The following is a 19,090-nucleotide window of genomic DNA, read 5'->3' as shown; positions in this document are numbered from 1 at the left end:
AATATTTTCTGAGGCCAAACTACAAATTTGTGTTTTGCATTTGGTCTCTAATACTAAACTCGCTGTTTGTGTGACGTAACTGGAAGAGAGCAGAGAATGGAGCCCACCAGCTGCAGTCTGATTCCTGAGCTCAAGGAGGTTTTGTTCTCTCGGGTTGGTTAAAACCTGTTTATGTTTGGCTGGTCAGGCTGCAATTGATCTGGACATGGTGAGGGGACAAAAACAACAGGGAAAAAAATAACTACTTAGGTGAGATTTATCCAGGTGGGAAGGCAAGATTTTGCCACCAACAGTATGTCAACTAACATGGCAATCTGCAGTTTCCACTTCTACCAACAGGCTTACAAAGAGAGTGACCTGAATGAACACTAGATGGGATCCAGAAGAAATGACCACATTAGACTGAAATCCACAGCAGTAACACAATAACACAGCAGAGGCAGCGAGCTGAAGAACAACGCTGATGGAGAGCAGAGAAAACAACAAAACTTTGAGCTGGAAGAAGGTCGGTGGAGAAAGTAAGAGTTGTTAAATCTTCCAGAGATATTAATATTTTTTAGCCTACTTGTATGTATGATTATTATTTATCTATCTTATGTTGGTAGATATATTCCCATAAAAATATCTAAAGATCTGTACATGTAAAGATCCATTTCCAAAATTCTCTTAGAAGTTAACACTGCAGTTAGCATTTCCCGGTCTGTGTGCATGTTGCTTTCCATTCCAATATCTGCTCTTCTATCATTTAAATGATCTCTGTTTACTATGTAGTCAACCGTTGGGGCTTCTGGCTCACCTGTGAGCCTTCAATCTTAAACTTGTGACCAATTTAATGCTAAGGATTGGTCAACTCCTCCAGGTCTTATTTGTTGTTTTTAGCTGCACAAGAACGTTCTCCTCAATCGACCTCAATCTACGTCATTAACGGTCATCACTAAGGGCGCCATTTTTAGGTGGAGCAGTAGCAGGCTAGGTAGAGGAGGTACTAATATATTTTATTTAGAAATAAAGGAAATTTTGAAACCAAAAATGTGAATTCCAGACCGGTTACGATACAAAGGTTTCAACAAATATTGAAAGTGGAAGATGCACTTTAAAGTAATTCAGGTGAATGTGCATCAACAGATTTCTTCAGCAGACCATGAGTTTGATCACAGATTTGCTGATGCTACACTAACACCATACAAAAATCTTTTATTGCATGGTGCGGAATTGAAGCACACCATAGTAAATAAAAAGAAAACTGCTGCTACAATACAAAGCTGAAATTGGTTTCAGATTGCAGCTTCCAATTTGGAAAATCTGTAAAGGGTGATTCCACTAAATGTTTTTTACTACCTTCATCATCTTTTATCTACTATAGTTAAAAATCTATAACATATAGGCTCTGCAAACCTGAACTGATTATTCTGATCTAATAGTAATAGACCAGAATAATCAGCATAACTTCCCATAAAAGTAATAATTCTGCATTTTAAATAGTAATATTTAAAATCAAGTTTGTGAGTTGTGAATCTTCAATAGAAGGAGATTTCACCACTTTTTATGTACCTGGACCACACTAAAACTGCTATAATTCCAAAACCTAGACCCTTCAAATCTAGACTTGATTATAGTCAACTAATATTTAAAACCAGGCTTGTGATTTGTGAAATCTTTATCTCATTTGTTAAAAAATATCGAGGGCAAGAGCAATCTCAGCACTTTTTATGTATCTTTACCACACTAGAACTGCTGTAGTTCAAAAACTACACTTAGACTCTTCAAACCTGGACTAGAAATATTGTCAATTAATAGCAGAATATCTAAAACCAAGATTGTGATTTGTGAAACTTCAATAAAGGGCAATTTCAGCTAATTTTTCACTACCTACAGCATCTTTTCTGAAAGAAAACAAAAAGCTGAAACTGAAAAATAAATGACATTTCAGAGAAGGAGGAGTTCAATTCTCATGTGGTCCAGATGCAAAGAGAGCTGAAGTCACCCCTATTGAAGTTTCACAAATCGCATAAAATTTCACAAATCCCACACTTGGTTTTAAATATTCGTCTACTAGTTGAGAATAACCTATTCCAGGTTTGAAGAGTCTAGGTGTTGTAATTTTTTAACTAGACTTTAAAAAGTACACAGGCTACCGCTGACTTAACAGATAAGGCACCAGCTAAGCCTGGCTGTTAGCCTGGTTTATAACAGATTGGCTACGTAGAATAAATTGCCAGGGTAACTTATGTGCTACTGCTTTTATGAAACCCAATCAAGGCTTAATTAAGCCAGAAAAAACCCCTCTTAATCCGCTACCCTAGTTTCGTGAAACAGCCTTAGGTTTCTACATGGAAAGTGGCACTAGAGATGCTTCATATGATGTTTGACATACTGCTAAGTAGTATCACACAGACCTGCAACAATGAAATACAAGTGTATTTGTTGAGTTTCTAGAATCTATTAATTTGTAGCCAATTAAGTAGTATGACACCTATTTACTATTTCATTAAAGACAATTTGACAGTACAGGCTATTACTATTTTCGTTTCTTCAGAATGCCAAACAGATGTAAATTTTACACACAAACATTTTAAACACTGGGTGATATTGCAGGGTAGGAATATATGTCATTAAAAGCCTCACTGGATCCATAGTGAAACAGGCTCTGCTCCAGTCCAGAGAAGCACCAAGCCTCCTCAGCTGGTGATAAATTTCTTCTCCTTTCCTGGGACATAGGAGAAGAGGTCAGGGAGACTGAAGCAAACACTGAGCACATCATTCAACCAAATTAGATAACACTTTATTTGAAGGGATGGCAATAAAGGTGACATGACACTGTCATAAACATGAAGGAGTCTTCATAAATGTTTATGATTGTTGCAATTAACTGTCATTCAGTAAATAATGACCCTTTTAATGCAAAGTTGACATTGTTTAAAATGTCTTAGTAAAAAGAGCGCGTTTAATTCCAGTCTACAGTACATACAGATCAGAGAAAACTAAAGAGAATGCAATGTTGAGCTAATCCATTTATAGTCTAAACAGAGGAACCGGTAGTTTAGCTTGAGGAAATAAACAACTGTGCAGAAGTTAGAACTCAACATGGGCAGTGCGCTGCACAATCTATGCAGACGCGACGAATTAAATGTAACTCATCCTGCGGTTTTAAAAATGGAGCCTTCTCAGTGCACATTACCCTCCCGCAATCAGGAGAGCGGCGTTCAGCAGGAGCTCGGCAGACATAACATCTGTCCGTTTCGGAGAAGCGAAATCGCGCAAAAAAAATAAAATAAATAAATAAATAAAAATCAGAAAAGCGCACAGGTTCAATTGATCGGTTTGGATCAGACAGATCCAACTGACTGATGAACTACCGCTGATTTCTCTGCGGATGCGACCAGAAGGAATTTGTGAGGCACTATGTGTTCAGACCCCAGCGAGTGAAGTACTTTGTGGAATCATTTAATTTCTTTTTTTTTTTTTTTTTTTATACTTATTTTTTATTGAACATTTCTGAACACATACAGTGGAGAGGCATCAATACATTCAACTTCATACACAATGTTGGTCAACCGTGTCCATATTTAGCTGGGTACAAGAGTGGCATTCTCCTTGCGTCTGTAGTCGCTCCATTTTTCCCATTTAACATCAAACTTGTCCTCCTGCAGTCTTAGTCTATGTGTGATTTTCTCCATTATGAAAATCTCTTCCACAATGCTCAGCCACTGCTCCACTGCAGGAGGGTCTTGTCTATACCATAATTTTGTGATGGTTTTCCTTGATGCAGAAAGTAATATTTTCAACAGATATTCATCGTCCTTTTGAATTACATCGTGTGTGAGGCATCCCAGGTAGAGTGTTTTACATGATCTGGGTATTCCATATCCCAATATGTTTTTCAAGATAAGGCTAACATTATGCCAGTATGTGGTTAGCTTTGGACAAGACCGGAATCATTTAATTTCATTTATTATAAGTTATTGGGGCCACAGTCAGTGGGTTTTGTCACCACGGAGAAAACGTTAGATGCGTTTATCTGCTTTATGTGTGATGGGATCTGGTTGTGATGTTCAACTAGGTGAATATTAACTAAAGCACATAAAAATGGGGCTAAATAGCTGATGTTAATGTTATTATAATTTGACGGGTAGAAATAGAATTTGACTGATTTTTTTAAAATGTTGTCAAGATGACGGATAACAAAACAGTCTAGAGCGCAACCTCTGTGTCCTATATATATTATGACATGTAACTTTATGAGTTTATATTAAATTACTGTGTCATTTGTTGTTAGTCATAACTTTCTTCATCTAATTAATCCTACAGTATTCCAGCAAGATGTCTACAAAGCACTTATGAACTTTGCATTTGAAACATGACATTATTTAATTGTAGTCTTGACATGTCCACCAGACAGAGGCAGCAGAGCACCAACTTACATGCAGTCTGCCAAAAATATGAAGAAATCTTTATCTTGCCCCCTACCTAAAACAAGTTAGCTTTCAATAATTTAAGCTATTGCTAGCTGTCTTGGATTCTGATCGGATTTGGACCTTCTGGCTTTTGACCCTCCGTCTGACCCTGAGATCTGGACCTGCCTGACCTGGATTTGGACTCCCTGGCTCTGATCCCTCATCTGTCCGACTCTGAGATGTGACAGGGTCAGATAGACAGGTCAGGAACTGCCTGACCTGGATTTGGAGTCGCTGGCTCTGACTCTGGCCTTTCTGACTGTGAAAAAGTCGATCCCTCAATAAACACGTTCTGAATTCACTGCTCAGTCCTTGCGTCCATCAATGCCTGAACCGTGTCAGACATAGAAGTTATATCATCAAACACTTTGTTATAAACAGCTAGCTGTATGACATCCCGACTTAGCAGTTAACCAGTCAAACCATCATCAAGGAACAGGACGGCGGGTTTTATATGGGACGTGTTTTGCAGCTTATGTTTGGGCCAGCAATACAAACAGAATTAAATATCTGGGTTTATCTGAGTTCATCTGAAAAAGAATCTCAAGGTTCGACTGACTCGAATGGCCAGTAATTGTGACTGGGTCACTTTATAACACTCCTATTATTTTAGCAAACATATATGCCCCTAACTTTGATGACTCTAAATTCTTCAATACCTTGATTCACTCCCTCCCTCTAATTGATACTCACCAACTGATACTTGGAGGAGACATGAACACTGTCATGGACTCAGTATTAGATCGCTCTTCGACCAAAAACTTTTCACTCCTGAAGTCTTCAATAGTTTTACAATCTTTTCTACAGAATTACGGTGCTGTAGATATTTGGAGATATTTATATCCACATTCCCGACAATATTCCTTTTTTTCTGCAGTTCATCAAACATATTCACGCATAGATTACTTTTTCGCAGATAAAAAACTACTTCCTAATATTAAAACTTGTAGATATGATAGTATACTTATATCTGATCATAGCCCACTTATTTTGGAACTTAGTTTTCCAGACAAACGTTCTGTGTATTCTTGGTGACTCAATCCTCTTCTTTTGTCAGATAAAGAATTTGTACAATATGTTTCGGAACAAATTGAATTTTTCTTAAAAATAAACATTTCACCGGGTATAGCTTTTAGTACAGTTTGGGAAAGCTTGAAAGCATTTTTACGCAGTCACATTATATCCTATTGCTCACATATTAAAAAACAAAAGGTTAAACGTTTATCTGAATTGACAGATCTGATTTCACAATTAGACAAACAGCACTCTATAACTCTGTCTCCAGATTTATATAAACAAAGATTGACCTTGCAAACTGAGTTTAATCTAAATTCTCCCGATCAGTCTTAACGTATGATCCTTAAGTCCAGGAGTATGTGGTATGAGCATGGGGAGAAAGCGTCTAGACTTTTGGCACACCAGCTCCGTAAATCTGAAACTGCACACTTAATTCCTGAAATTAAAACCCAATCTGGACAGATTACTACAGATCCACAAGAAATAAATGAGAGTTTTAAAATGTTTTACTCTAACCTTTATAAATCAGAGTCTTTAAAAATGCCTGGTTTGTTTGACACATTTTTTGAAAAAATGAGGATCCCAACTTTAGACTCTACATTTAGGGATCAACTGGAGGAACAGATTACTGTAGAAGAAATTAAATTTGCAATTGGCTCAATGCAGAATGCAAAATCTCCGGGACCAGACGGATACCCAGTTGAGTTTTTCAAGACCTTTAAAGATAGCTTGTCTCCATTATTATGAAACATGTTTGTTGAATCATTCAATTGGCAATCTCTCCCCCAACGCTTCGTCAAGCCACTATTTCTCTGTTATTAAACCCAAATAAGGATCCAACTGAATGTTCATCATATCGTCCAATATCGCTGTTTAATGTGGATTTAAAAATATTGTCTAAGATCCTGGCTCACAGACTAGAACGATGTTTACCTCATATTATTTCTTCTGATCAAACAGGATTTGTAAAGGGAAGGCATGGCTTTTTTAACTTGCGTAGATTTGTTAACATATTATACACGGAGTCAACTGCAACCCCTGAAGTCGCCGTGTCGCTTGACGCTGAAAAGGCTTTTGATCGGGTGGAGTGGGACTACTTATTTTACATATTAAATAAATTTGGATCTGGCCCTAATTTCATCTCTTGGATTCAGGTACTTTACTCCTCACCTATGGCGTGTGTTCGAACAAATTCATTATATTCCTGTTACTTCCCACTCCATCGCGGAACAAGTCAGGGGTGCCCTTTGTCCCCTCTTTTATTTGCGTTGGCAATTGAACCGTTGGCGATTAAGCTGCGAGCAGAAGATAAGGTTAAGGGCATCTACAGAGCTGATCAGGAGCACAAATTATCTTTATATGCTGATGACCTCCTGCTGTATATATCAAACCCTTTGGACTCTCTTCCCCATGCTCTTACCATACTCTAACAATTTGGCACTATTTCGGGTTATAAATTAAATTTACATAAAAGTGAATTATTTAGTATAAACTCTAAAGCCAGGAAGATTTCATTTGTAAAGTTTACTTTTAAAGTTAAATCAGATTACGTGACCTATTTGGGGGTCAAAGTTACTCGCAAATATAAAGATCTCTTTAAAAAAAATTTTGTACCACTTCTTGAAAATACTAAACTAGATTTTCAGAGGTGGAGTGATCTGCCACCATCGTTAATGGGCCGTGTCAACTCTATAAAAATGAACATATTGCCCAAGTTCCTTTATTTATTTCAGTGTATTCCATGTTACATCCCAAAGGAATTCTTTGTGACACTAGATAAACACGTAACAGCTTTTATTTGGAATAGTAAATCCCCCAGAATTCATAAAGATTTTATGCAGAGACCTAGACCTTTGGGCGGATTAGCTCTGCCAAATTTCCAGTCTTATTACTGGGCAGCAAATATACAAAACATGTTATATTGGATGAGTGACTTTTCTACAGAAACCCCGTCTTGGCTTCAGATTGAGTCGTCTAATTGTGGCCAGACTAGCTTACCTGCTTTGTTAACCTCTGCTCTCCCGTTAGAGGTTTGTACCTATAAATGCAACCCTCTGCTATATAATTCCCTGAGAATCTGGGTGCAGTGTAGGAAAAAATTGGGACAACATTTTATGTCGATTAAAACTCCAATCTGTTCAAATCATATGTTCCCACCTTCTCTGTCTGATTCTGCCTTTAAAATTTGGAAAAGAAATGGACTAAGTAAAGTTAAACACCTTTTCATTGATGGGATTTTTGCTTCGTTCACACAACTCATGGAACAGTTTAATATTCCGCACACACACTTTTTCCGCTATTTACAACTGCGGCATTTTGTGAAAAATAGATTTCCCACATTTCCTGAACTGCCTGAAGAAACAGCTCTGGATAAAATCATAGGTATAAACATCCATGAAAGGGGGGCGATTAAAAAGATCTATACCATACTGCTAGATCTACAATCTCCTTCTCTCTCCATTATTAAGTCGCGTTGGGATAAAGATCTTGCAGTTACATTAACAGATGAGCTCTGGCAATCCATTCTCCACAGGGTTCACTTGTCTTCAATATGCACTAGACATGGACTCCTTCAGTTCAAAGTCCTGCACCGGTTGCATATCTCTAATGAAAAGCTAACTTTTATCCAGAGACTGATCCCTTATGTAACCGATGCAGGTCAGAGGTCGGCTCCCTTATTCACGCTTTCTGGGCGTGTTCAAAACTTCACATCTATTGGACATCTATATTCAATACATTCTCAGAAATATACAATGTTACATTTGAACCTTCTGCTCTAACTGCAGTTTTTGGAATCATACCCCCGAATATTTTCCTCTCCAAGTATAATTCAAATACAGCAGCTTTTGCTACGTTGATTGCGAGACGTTTGATACTTTTGAGGTGGAAACAAAAGGCCCCACCCACACATGAACAGTGGCTTTCAGAGCTCATGAGGTTTTTGCATTTAGAAAAGATGAGGTGAACACTGGCAGGTTCAACTGCTACATTTATCAAAACATGGCAGCCATTTTTACAATACATGGAAACATTCAAGATGAGTATCTTATCATAAACAAACTACTGCTGTATTCTTTTAGTCAGCTATGAACAGATTTTTGCGTTTTCATTTGTCTTTATTTTTTTTTTTTTGTGTATGTGTTTTTTAAGCTTTTACTTTATTTATTTATTTTTTTTGTGTGTGTTTTGTGTAATGGTTATGTATGTTAAGAAAGACAGCGCTGTTTAAAACCTGAATGCTGTAAAGAATATGCTGTGAAAATTGATAAATAAAGTAAAAAAAAAAAAAAAAAAAAAGAATCTCAAGGTTCTCCTTTGTGTCACTGCAAACATCAGCAAAGAGTTGACCACAGTTGCTGCACGGTCACGTTACGCCAGCATTAGCAAGGAACAGACTATGTAATGGAAAAGCTCACTACCTGGGGTAAAACCGAACCGGATATTAACCAGTTATAACATGACTTGCCATTGGAAAAGTACCTTTAATTATAACAGTCATAAACATTCATGAAGTGCCTCCATGTTCATGACAGATATTATGTCATGTTTATGACAGAATCATGTCAGACTTATCCACATCCCTTCAAAGTAAGTGTTACCCCAAATTGGTTTGAAGAAATATAAAAAAATAAAACTTACTCATTTTTCCATTTCCAGACTTCTTGTAAAAATTCTTCTCTAGAAAAATCTTGTCTGCGCTTCCCTTTCTCCCTCAGAAGTCTTCTCTCCACCACTGTCTAATGCACAAAAAACATTTACTGGAGTGAGAAAACACTGCAGTATATAGTACATGTTTCAAATGTTTCAACAAACAAAGATATAGTAAGCATGGTCAAGGTTTAGAATATGATGAGTCATGTCAAGCCAAATTTCAAATGTAGTTTGATTTCAATTGCCTCTTGTTATGTTTTCCTAGTAATTGTGTCTCACATGATAATTTTGTCTGCCTCCTAGAAAGCACAAGGAGAGATATACGGTAGAGCAAACAGTTTATTTCTAAGAATATTGTTCATTCCCTCTCAGCAGAAATCTGGGGAAAATCATACAACCTATGACTTATTGGACAAACTGAAGTACGCCAAGAGATCTCATAACAGAAACACAATGTTCCAATTGAAAAAAGAATAGCACATAAACAAAATCAATAATATCTATGAGTTTGTCTTAGGTTGCCAAGACATTTCTAAGGCTTTATGATTCAATCAAATCACAATGGAAGGCTTTATCCAAAATTGGAGAAAACATGAAACATTGGTGACCTTTCCTAGGAATGACCAAAATACCAAATATAAGTATTAGTTGGTTTTGTAAATATCATCATATTTATGTTTTTATATTGTATATATTTGTTGTTGGATGTTGTCTCAATGTACATGATCAGTGACAAATTCTGATTCTATTCTTAAAGTCACCTGACAAACTCCATGCGACAACTGCTAAGACATGGAAAGTCTCCAGGCTGCAGACATAGAGTCTTGCTTATACTAGTACTACTGTCACTTATATATTTGAAATTTCCTCAATTTTCTCAGCCTCAGAGTCTACTTCTTGTTACAGATTGGATGGAGTAGAGACTACAGACTGCACAAGTAGCGCGGCGTCTTAAGGAACATGAGCAAATCCTACATTTACAGTCAAAAAAGACAAAAACAACTCTTCATTTTTAAAAAACACAAAAATTATCTATAAAATGATGTCAGTCTTTGTCATAAATCTCAGTGTAGGATCATTTTCAGTCCATCGCCCAGGCTTATGCCATAGGACAAAAAAAGATGACAAAGTTGTCATACCTGAGTTGCAATTCCTGCATGGTCACATCCAGGCACCCACAGGACTCTGTGACCCTGCATCCTTCTCCTAGCAAATGACAAAATGAAAACATTTCAAAAATATTTTTGACTAAATGTTAAGGATCAGAGACTTAATGAAGCTTGTTTTTGACTGTTACCATCGAACCAGAGCGTCCTGTACAGCTACAGTTAGAGCATGGCCCAGATGAAGAGTACCGGTCACGTTTGGCGGAGGAATACATAAAGAAAACGTCTGATCCACACGATGAGCCAATCTCTCCTGACCAATTTACATACATCATAGATAGAAATCAATAACAAAGATTAATGAATGTATTAACAGGCAGAAATCCAGATCTCCAATATCACCAAAATACAAAGTTAATCCAGAGTAAGATTATATTTGGATCATTTGTTATTGTGAGATGAGACTGAACAACCTAAATTTATCATTGGCATACGCTTCTTAGTAGTGTCTCTGTGGATACAATAAAATCTTACTGAACTGATTTGAATTACACACGTGGACAAAACTGTTGGTACTCGTTGGTTAATGAAAGAAAAACCCAATGGTCTGACAAAGGTAATAATGAATAACGATTTTATGAAAATGAACAAATGAAAGTCAGACATTGCTTTTCAAACATGCTGCAACAGAATTACGTAAAAAAATAAACTCATGAAACAGGGTTGAACAAAAATGATGGCACCCCTGAAAATAATGTGACCAAAGGGACATGTTAAATCAAGATGTGTCCATGAATTAGTGGGTTTTTCTTTCATGAACTGAGGGGTACCAACAATTTTGTCCATGTGTATACTCAAAAAAACCCTAAGGTTGCACCTAAACTGTCACAATATCATTTAGACAGACTTGTAGTGTAAAGAAAGTACAAGAATCTCAAGTTTAATTATGCTTGCCTATAACCATTGGGCTTGCAAAGTGCTGCATAAAATTGTTTTTGTCATAAACAAGGAGTGAGTGTGAAAATTTGTTCAGTAACATGCCAAATATAAAACAGGCATCCTTGTGAGTGTTATGATGTAGGGCTTATTTTTTTCCTAACAAAAGAATGTTGTGTTGTCAACCCATATAGACTCAATATTTGGAAGGAAAATCAGATTTGCTGAAAAGAAAAAAAAAGGGTAATTTATCAGAGTGTGTTTTACTATATTTATGAGGTATCTGGATTGTTCTTGGTGGTATTGAGCTTTTAGTTTTCAAAGTAATCTCAGCAAATATATGAAATGGACTTGTGTTTTTATTTACTCTTCACTAAAACTCTTTTTTGTTGTTCTAGTCTATATGATCATTGTCACATAACATCAATGAGTACTGGTGGGACTATTAAGGATATGATGTTTTTTGATGTTACTTCACAATATGAAAAATGAAATTACATATGCATTTCCTAAATACCCAGTCACAGTTAATAATATCCATCCATCTTCTTTCACTTATCCGGGGTCGGGTCGCGGGGGTAGCAGCTTCAGAAGGGAGGCCCAGACTTCCCTCTCCCCAGCCACTTCCACCAGCTCCTCTGGAGGAATCCCAAGGCGTTCCCAGGCCAGCCGAGAGACATAGTCCCTCCAGCGTGTCCTGGGTCTTCCTCGGGGCCTCCTCCCGGTGGGACGTGCCCGGAACACCTCACCAGGGAGGCGTCCAGGAGGCATCCTGACCAGATGCCTGAGCCACCTCAACTGGCCCCTCTCGACGTGAAGGAGCAGCGGCTCTATTCTGAGTCCCTCCCGGATGACTGAGCTTCTCACCCTATCTCTAAGGGAGAGCCCAGACACCCTACGGAGAAAACCCATTTCGGCCGCTTGTATCCGTGATCTCGTTCTTTCGGTCATGACCCAAAGCTCATGACCATAGATGAGGGTGGGAACGTAGATCGACCGGTAAATCGAGAGCTTCCCTTTTTGGCTCAGCTCTCTCTTCACCACGATGGACCGATACAGCGCCCGCTTGACGGCAGACGCTGCACCAATCCGCCTGTCGATCTCCCGCTCCCTTCTTCCCCCATTCGTGAACAAGATCCCGAGATACTTGAACTCCTCCATTTGGGGCAGGACACCCCCCCTGACCCGGAGAAGGCACTCTACCCTTTTCCGGCTCAGTTAATAATACTTCTGATAATTACTTTGTTGTATAATGGAATTTTAACTTCTAACTGCAAATTGTTTGAAGATACTATGAGCATAGATCAAAAATTGGTGCAATCTTGTACTCTACTTAGGTTTGTTATATAATTATTTTATATCCTATTAGCCATTTGGGGCTGCACAGTGGCGCATTTGGTAGACCTGCTGCCTTGCAGCAAGAAGGTCCTGGGTTCGATTCCCGGCCCGGGGTCTTTCTGCATGGAGTTTGCATGTTCTCCCTGTTCATGGTGGATTGTCTCCGGGTTCTCTGGCTTCCTCCCACAGTCCAAAAACATGACTGTCAGGTTAATTGGTCTCTCTAAATTCTCCCTAGGTGTGAGTGTGTGTGTGAATGGTTGTGTGTCCTGTGTGTCTCTGTGTTGACCTGCGACAGACTGGCGACCTGTCCAGGGTGACCCCGCCTCTCGCCCGGAATGTAGCTGGAGAGGAACCAGCAACCCTCCTGACCCCATTAGGGACAAGGGTGAACAGAAAATGGATGGATGGATGGATAGCCATTTGTTGGGCATGTTAATAGCAAATTTGCACATTTACAAATATACAGTTGAAACTAGAAGTTATACAATATAAAAAGACACAATTTTTTTCAAACTGATGTAAAATCAGAATAAATTTATCTGTTTAAGTCAGTTAAGATTACCATTTTTTATCTATTTGTTAAATGCCAGAATAATGTAGAAGATCATTTTTAAGGCAATTTTTATTACTTTCTTTAAAGTCAAAAGTTTATATATACTTCATTAGTATTTGGATACCCTTCCACAGGCTTCTCACAATAGTAGGCAGGAATTTTGGTCCACATCAACTGTAGGTCACCTTGCTGGCACATGTCTTTTCAGATAAAAAAAAATATCTCTTATTATCCGCCATTGTGCAAGTAGAAAAAAATGTTGGTAATCCGATTTAATTTAAACAGGAAAGGTTTATGCTAATTTCACATCACAGTGTGAAAAAAATGCAGACTTGTTTTTCTATATTGTGTATGTCAACATCTGGTTTCAATTTTGGAGGGACAATAAAACAACACCTAAGTTAAATATTAGATTGTGCCACCTGGGAATAATAGGTAAAACCTAGAATTTTGGGTTGTTTATCTTATGTTTCATCTCGACAGGGCCACAAACTATCAAAAAAAAATATACAACTGCAAACCAACTGATTGCATACAGGTAAGCTTACACAAGCTTACCTGTTGCCTCACCACTCATATGCCCAACAATTTTTCCTTTAATTACGCACATGAAAAATTTTACAGAAATTATGTTTCTCGTCCAAAAGTCACCACTTTACTTAACTGAATCAATATTTAAAAAAAAATTTTTTTTTGAAGATTTCTCACATGTTGGTCAGGATTGAAAAATCCCTCTTTCTCCCACCACTGATACCAGCAGGACTCCACATAATCTGGACTGTATGAAGACGGGAAAGGCAAGCTGGTATCTGAAAACAAGCGCATAAATTCCCAAATAACTGAACAAATTACTACATAGACTAATACAATGTGTGCATAAAGTCACCTTTCTTTGTCCCAGCAGGTGTTTGAGTCGTGTACACTATTTTCTGTTTTTCACTCCAGTTTAATGTTTGATCTCCAACTTTCTGAAAGCAAAAACATGTATTCACCAGCCACTGTTTCTTCTGATATAGTGATCATATTTTGGTAGCAATCATGTATCCATCAATGATGTGTACATCATTGATACAAAGAGGGGCTAGTTCCCTTGTCGAACTGGTCCTTGCCTCTACACAGAAGACAACATAAAGTCAGTTTGTTACATAAGATCGATAGATTCAGACAGACAGATAAAGTGAAATCACCCAGTGAGAGAAAGCACTGATATCTTACTCTAAATTAACTAATCACTATCAAGTGAAAATACTTTTATAAAGTAGTTCATTTTTTCTGGTTTGTATGCATGTGAGTTTTTTGAGTATGTCAGTTTTGCAATAACACAATGCTACAAAGGAATGAAACCACCAATAACATTCGAGAAGCAACTGTATTTTGAAAAGGGGTATAAGGTAATTTCTTGACAATTTGAAGTCTATTGTTTTACACCTAGAAAGAAAATAATTAAGACTGTGCCCATACTTCCCACAAGTGTGCCAGTCTGATACTGCAAGGTCGTGGCACTTTTCTCCTACTCTATGTTTTTAAATTTATGTGTGGCACACACCTGTTTCTAATTTTATGTGTGGCACACACCTGTTTCTAATTGCCATTCAATACACCTGCCTTAAGTGAATAATTTAACCTTCAGTCAAGTTTTTCAGTTGCAGCATTGTGGAAGCTTGCCAAGTTAAAATAAAGTTGGGTCATCTTGATTCCTGGATCCTCCCTACCTGGTGCCTTCTGCATTTTGGGTCCTGCTCTCAATACCCATTACATGACCAAGATTTTAGATTCAGAATACTTTAATAACCCCACTGGACAAATTATCTGTGAACTAAAAGTCCATACACCTCTAACAAGCATCTCTTAACTAGAGAGTAGCTGTCTCTGTACAGTTTCCTCATATTAGTGCCACTAAGGGTTCTTCCACAAACTGTTAAATCATTTGGATGCAACTTGTCTATTAGCATTGACTAAATTTAATCTCTTGTGCATTTTATGCACTTAAAGTTAGTTTTCTGACTATTAAAAAATTTGATAGACTGGAATGACACACTTTATAAAGTTTCCGTTTTAGTAGTTCAGTCTGTGTGCTTAGTCTACGCGGCTTACATTATGTTCAGCTGACAGAATAGTCTTTTCCCGTTCTTGCCTGCGTTTGCGTTTTTGGACTTGTGGCCGCGGCTGAGCAGAAGAGACAGGGCGAGAAGGTTCTGGAGGCTTGCTGGACCACAGTTTGGTGGCTGTCTTCACTACCAGCCTCGCCTTTGGACAATGACCTTTAGTCCACATCCTCAACTACGAAACACCCTAGAGATAAAAAAAAAATATATATATATAAAGGCACAACCTGATCAATTCTAACGTAAGTTTCATTGTTTAGAGGTTAGAATTTTTAGTTAATATACACGGAATTAAGGTCACAAATTTAACTTCGTGAATGCATGTATTTTCAAAGTACACTACCTTTAACTTAGCTGACTTATTGTAATACCCCTTCAACGTCCTTAGAAAACGTCTGAAAGAGTAGCACTAAATATAAATCAATATCGTAAGGCTTCTTCTTCATACTTTTAATTGCAAATTTAATAAACTCTGTCAGTTCACGCCATCGGATTCAGATTGACGGGCTGCTTTAACCTGACGGACTGAAAGGAAGTCCGTCAGTTAATATCTTCCGCAACATCCGCCGCAAACCGGAACCATAGACAGAAAGTGCCATTTTATTATTACTTCTTTATTTCTTTCACGAACTTTGGCAGGGGAAGCATATATTAAAACACAGGAAGAAGAAAGTGACAGTCACAATAAACTTTTTTTTTTTTTTATTGAACAAATTGTATACAAAGTCTCGATGAGGTGCAAGAACATTGCAACATAGGTAGAAAAATTAAACAAAAAACAAGGGGCTAAGACTAAAGACAAGCACATAAAACAGTAAGGCAAATGAATAATAATAGAGCAGGATTTTAAAACAAAAGAAAAGTTGAGATACTGGCAGTTACTTTTCTTGCAGAAACAGATTTCAAATGTTTCAGTGAGGTGAAATAAAGTTTAAATTGGTTAAGAAAAAAAATCAAAACAAGGAGTAGAACCTCTCCATTTACAGCAGTGTGTGATATTTAACAAGTAAAAAGATAATATTAACCATGTCAGATATTTTACTATCAAGGCCATCAATATAATATAAAATATGGGTGATGGTTATCTCAGGAATGTCATCAATTTTAAGGGACAGACAGTCACAATAAACTTGCACAAAGAAAATAATAGCACAAATCGTGACATATGTGCCAGAGAGTCTCATGTTAAAGTAAATTAAAACAATAAATCGTCCATAATTCCAAGTTGGGTGCAAGCCCATATTATTATTTTTGCTTTTAGATTAGTTGAAGGTCGAATTGTAATTATACTGATTAAGTTCGATAGTAATAAAAAAAAAAAAAAAAAAATCTGCTTTTCTCTGGAAAAAATTAGCATTTCTGCAAGTGAAATTTGGCTGATTAATAGGGAATAATAATTTTATGAAGAAACCCTGCAGATTTATTTTTCAATTTTGTTGAAACCCAAAAAGGACATTTTCACAATATAACTGGAAGCCTGATGATATTTTTTGAGTCAACATAGCTGCAAAAATGTTGTCAAAATACTTCAGGACACTACCAGAACAAATGAGTGATATACTCTGGGCAAAGGTCACAAAAGTACAGTTTACAGCAATACTAGAGTTGAACGTTTTAGGTAGACTTTAACTGAGTATTTCCGAGTTTAAAAGACACTTCCTTTACCTTGTGGGTGAGAGGAAAGCGATTTGGCAGCAACCATGTAAATTTCCATGACATATTAATATAAGAGTGATTCCATTATGGTACAACACCAGAAACAGAGGTCACCTCCTTTTGAAAAAGGGATCTAACTGATTTATTATTATTACAAGGAAGAGAGTTAAAACATATTTTACCAACAGGAGAATGTATGTATGGTAATAAGGATATGGAAATAAAATTTACTCTTGAAAATAAAATTATGGAATGCAATTCCAAATATAACTTATGACTCCAAGTAAATCTTTCTAATTTAGGACCAATGTACACATTAAAAATGGAAAATTTGTCGAGATGACTTAATCCATTTACTTGATGGATAAAGTAAATGGATTAAGTAAAACTATCAATCAAATGAACTTCAACTTTATTTGGAGAAACAGAGCACACTACACAGGTCACATGGTCAAAGAAATTAGAGATAGTGTTCTGAAAGTAATTGGCTTCGAGTGCCTTATCAGAACTCTTAAGATTCAAAAATTCTCCCGACCCCAATGGGATAAGGGCGTAAGGAAATGGATGGATTCAAGAGTACTCAATTATTTTGGTATTGTGTTCTCAATTATATATTTAACAAATAAATATATAGTTTTGTTAAATGACTTTATAAACTGCTACTTCTAGCTGATTTCAGTATACAAAAATTGCCCATTCAACTATTATGAATGATAATTGTTATAAATAAGTGACACTTTTTTATGTGTCAATTGTTTATAGTGACATATTTACAAGTGTGACTATACTAGAAAATGCTCCATGTATATAAATACTCGCCACACTCCGCTGTCATATGGAATAACAGATTCATACTACTTCACAATAAGTCATTATTTTACAAAGAATGGATAGAAAATAACATTTGCTCTTTTCCATCCTTAAGCATACACTTAATGGGTGATAATGGCTGCATGTTAAAGTATGAACAATTTTGTGCAAAATAGAAATCATTTTTCCCCAAAAGGTGAATTTTCCAGATTGTTTAACAATTTATTATTCAGATTAAAAATATAATGGGATAAGGGTGAAAGAAAATGGATTGATGGATGGATGGATGAAACATTTATTGCAAATTTGAAACAAAAAAATCAAATGAAAGGTAAAGAACTCTATATATGAAACTCCCCATACAACTAAAGGCTAAAAAAAACACACCTTGAAATTTTAAATGCAATTTTCCCTCTAAAGAACTACTAAGAAGTTGCTTTAATATAATTACAATAAATGCTTATTCTGTGAAAGTGACATTGAAACAATAGACCATGTCTTCTATGAATGCAATCAAACCAAAATATTTTGGAATTGCTTAGAAAGGCGGATCAAACCGAAAATTGCACTTCCTGCATCTATTTCTAGAGATGTGGTAACTGTTAGAGTGTTACTAAAAGCAAAACAATACAACTCTGTTGTAATCTGATATTTTGTCTGGCAAAATTCGTTATTCATAAACAAAGAGTGCTAAGATCCTCCCAGTTTTAACACTTTTTTAATCTGACTTCCAGTTATATTTGAAGTCTCTGAAATGTGTTGAAACATATGAATACCTGACTGAAATATTAATGGAATTGCCCACCACTGCATGTTAATCCATCCATCCATTTTCCTATACCATTATTCCATTGAGATCGGGAGGGGGCCTGTCTCCAACTGTGGACAGGCAAGAGGTGGGGTACACTCTGGTCAGGTTGCCAGGTCGCCAGTACATCACAGCAATGCATGTTGTGGATGCATTGCTGTCCTAAAATAGATATCTCTTTGTTGTAGTTTGTTTGTTATTTTTTTTTACATCAGTTTTGCTTTTGTGCTTCCATTTCAAAGTTTGCCTCTGCTAGTCCTCTACAGAGTTATGTAACCTTTTTTAGACACTTGCTACATCTGCACTATCCTAATTGCCATATTTGTTTGTGCTTACTTTGATTGATAAAGTTTTGAAAAAAACAAACCCTCTCAGGAATAAGGATGCCCACAGTTATCTAGGTACTTCATAATAAAACATTTACTCATATATAAAAGTATTCTGAAAACAATAATGAGACAATGCAATAATAATGATGTAAATGATAAACACTGAACAACTAAAACATAAATCAGTGGTTTGCTTAGGTAGAGAGGAATTTCTGACATTTCCGTTTGTGAAAATAATCTACATCCAGAATAGAACATGTTATTTTACATTGTAGGAATTAAGGATTCAGAGAAACAAGTTAATGAGGAACCTTAGTAATATAA

The 19,090-nt window shown here is 36.7% G+C and overlaps 1 protein-coding gene across 1 annotated transcript in view; it reads right to left on the bottom strand.

The window, feature by feature from the left end:
• The window catches only part of vars2 (valyl-tRNA synthetase 2, mitochondrial), a 40,259-nt gene extending 24,562 nt beyond the window's left edge, over positions 1-15,697 (bottom strand). The window contains exons 1-8 of the mRNA XM_044139160.1: positions 15,507-15,697; positions 15,153-15,350; positions 13,945-14,026; positions 13,767-13,867; positions 10,420-10,541; positions 10,262-10,328; positions 9,111-9,208; positions 2,626-2,707 (exon numbers count right to left, since the gene is read on the bottom strand). Coding sequence (XP_043995095.1) covers positions 2,626-2,707; positions 9,111-9,208; positions 10,262-10,328; positions 10,420-10,541; positions 13,767-13,867; positions 13,945-14,026; positions 15,153-15,332 — 732 coding nt within the window. The 5' untranslated portion in view covers positions 15,333-15,350; positions 15,507-15,697. The remainder of the gene's footprint in view (positions 1-2,625; positions 2,708-9,110; positions 9,209-10,261; positions 10,329-10,419; positions 10,542-13,766; positions 13,868-13,944; positions 14,027-15,152; positions 15,351-15,506) is intronic.
• Between the last annotated feature and the right edge of the window lie 3,393 nt (positions 15,698-19,090).

This window comes from Gambusia affinis, linkage group LG14 (genome assembly GCF_019740435.1).
Source record: "Gambusia affinis linkage group LG14, SWU_Gaff_1.0, whole genome shotgun sequence".
In the NCBI taxonomy this organism is placed as follows: domain Eukaryota; kingdom Metazoa; phylum Chordata; class Actinopteri; order Cyprinodontiformes; family Poeciliidae; genus Gambusia; species Gambusia affinis.
Note: the sequence above shows the minus strand (reverse complement) of the source record. Positions and strands in the feature narration are given on the sequence as shown.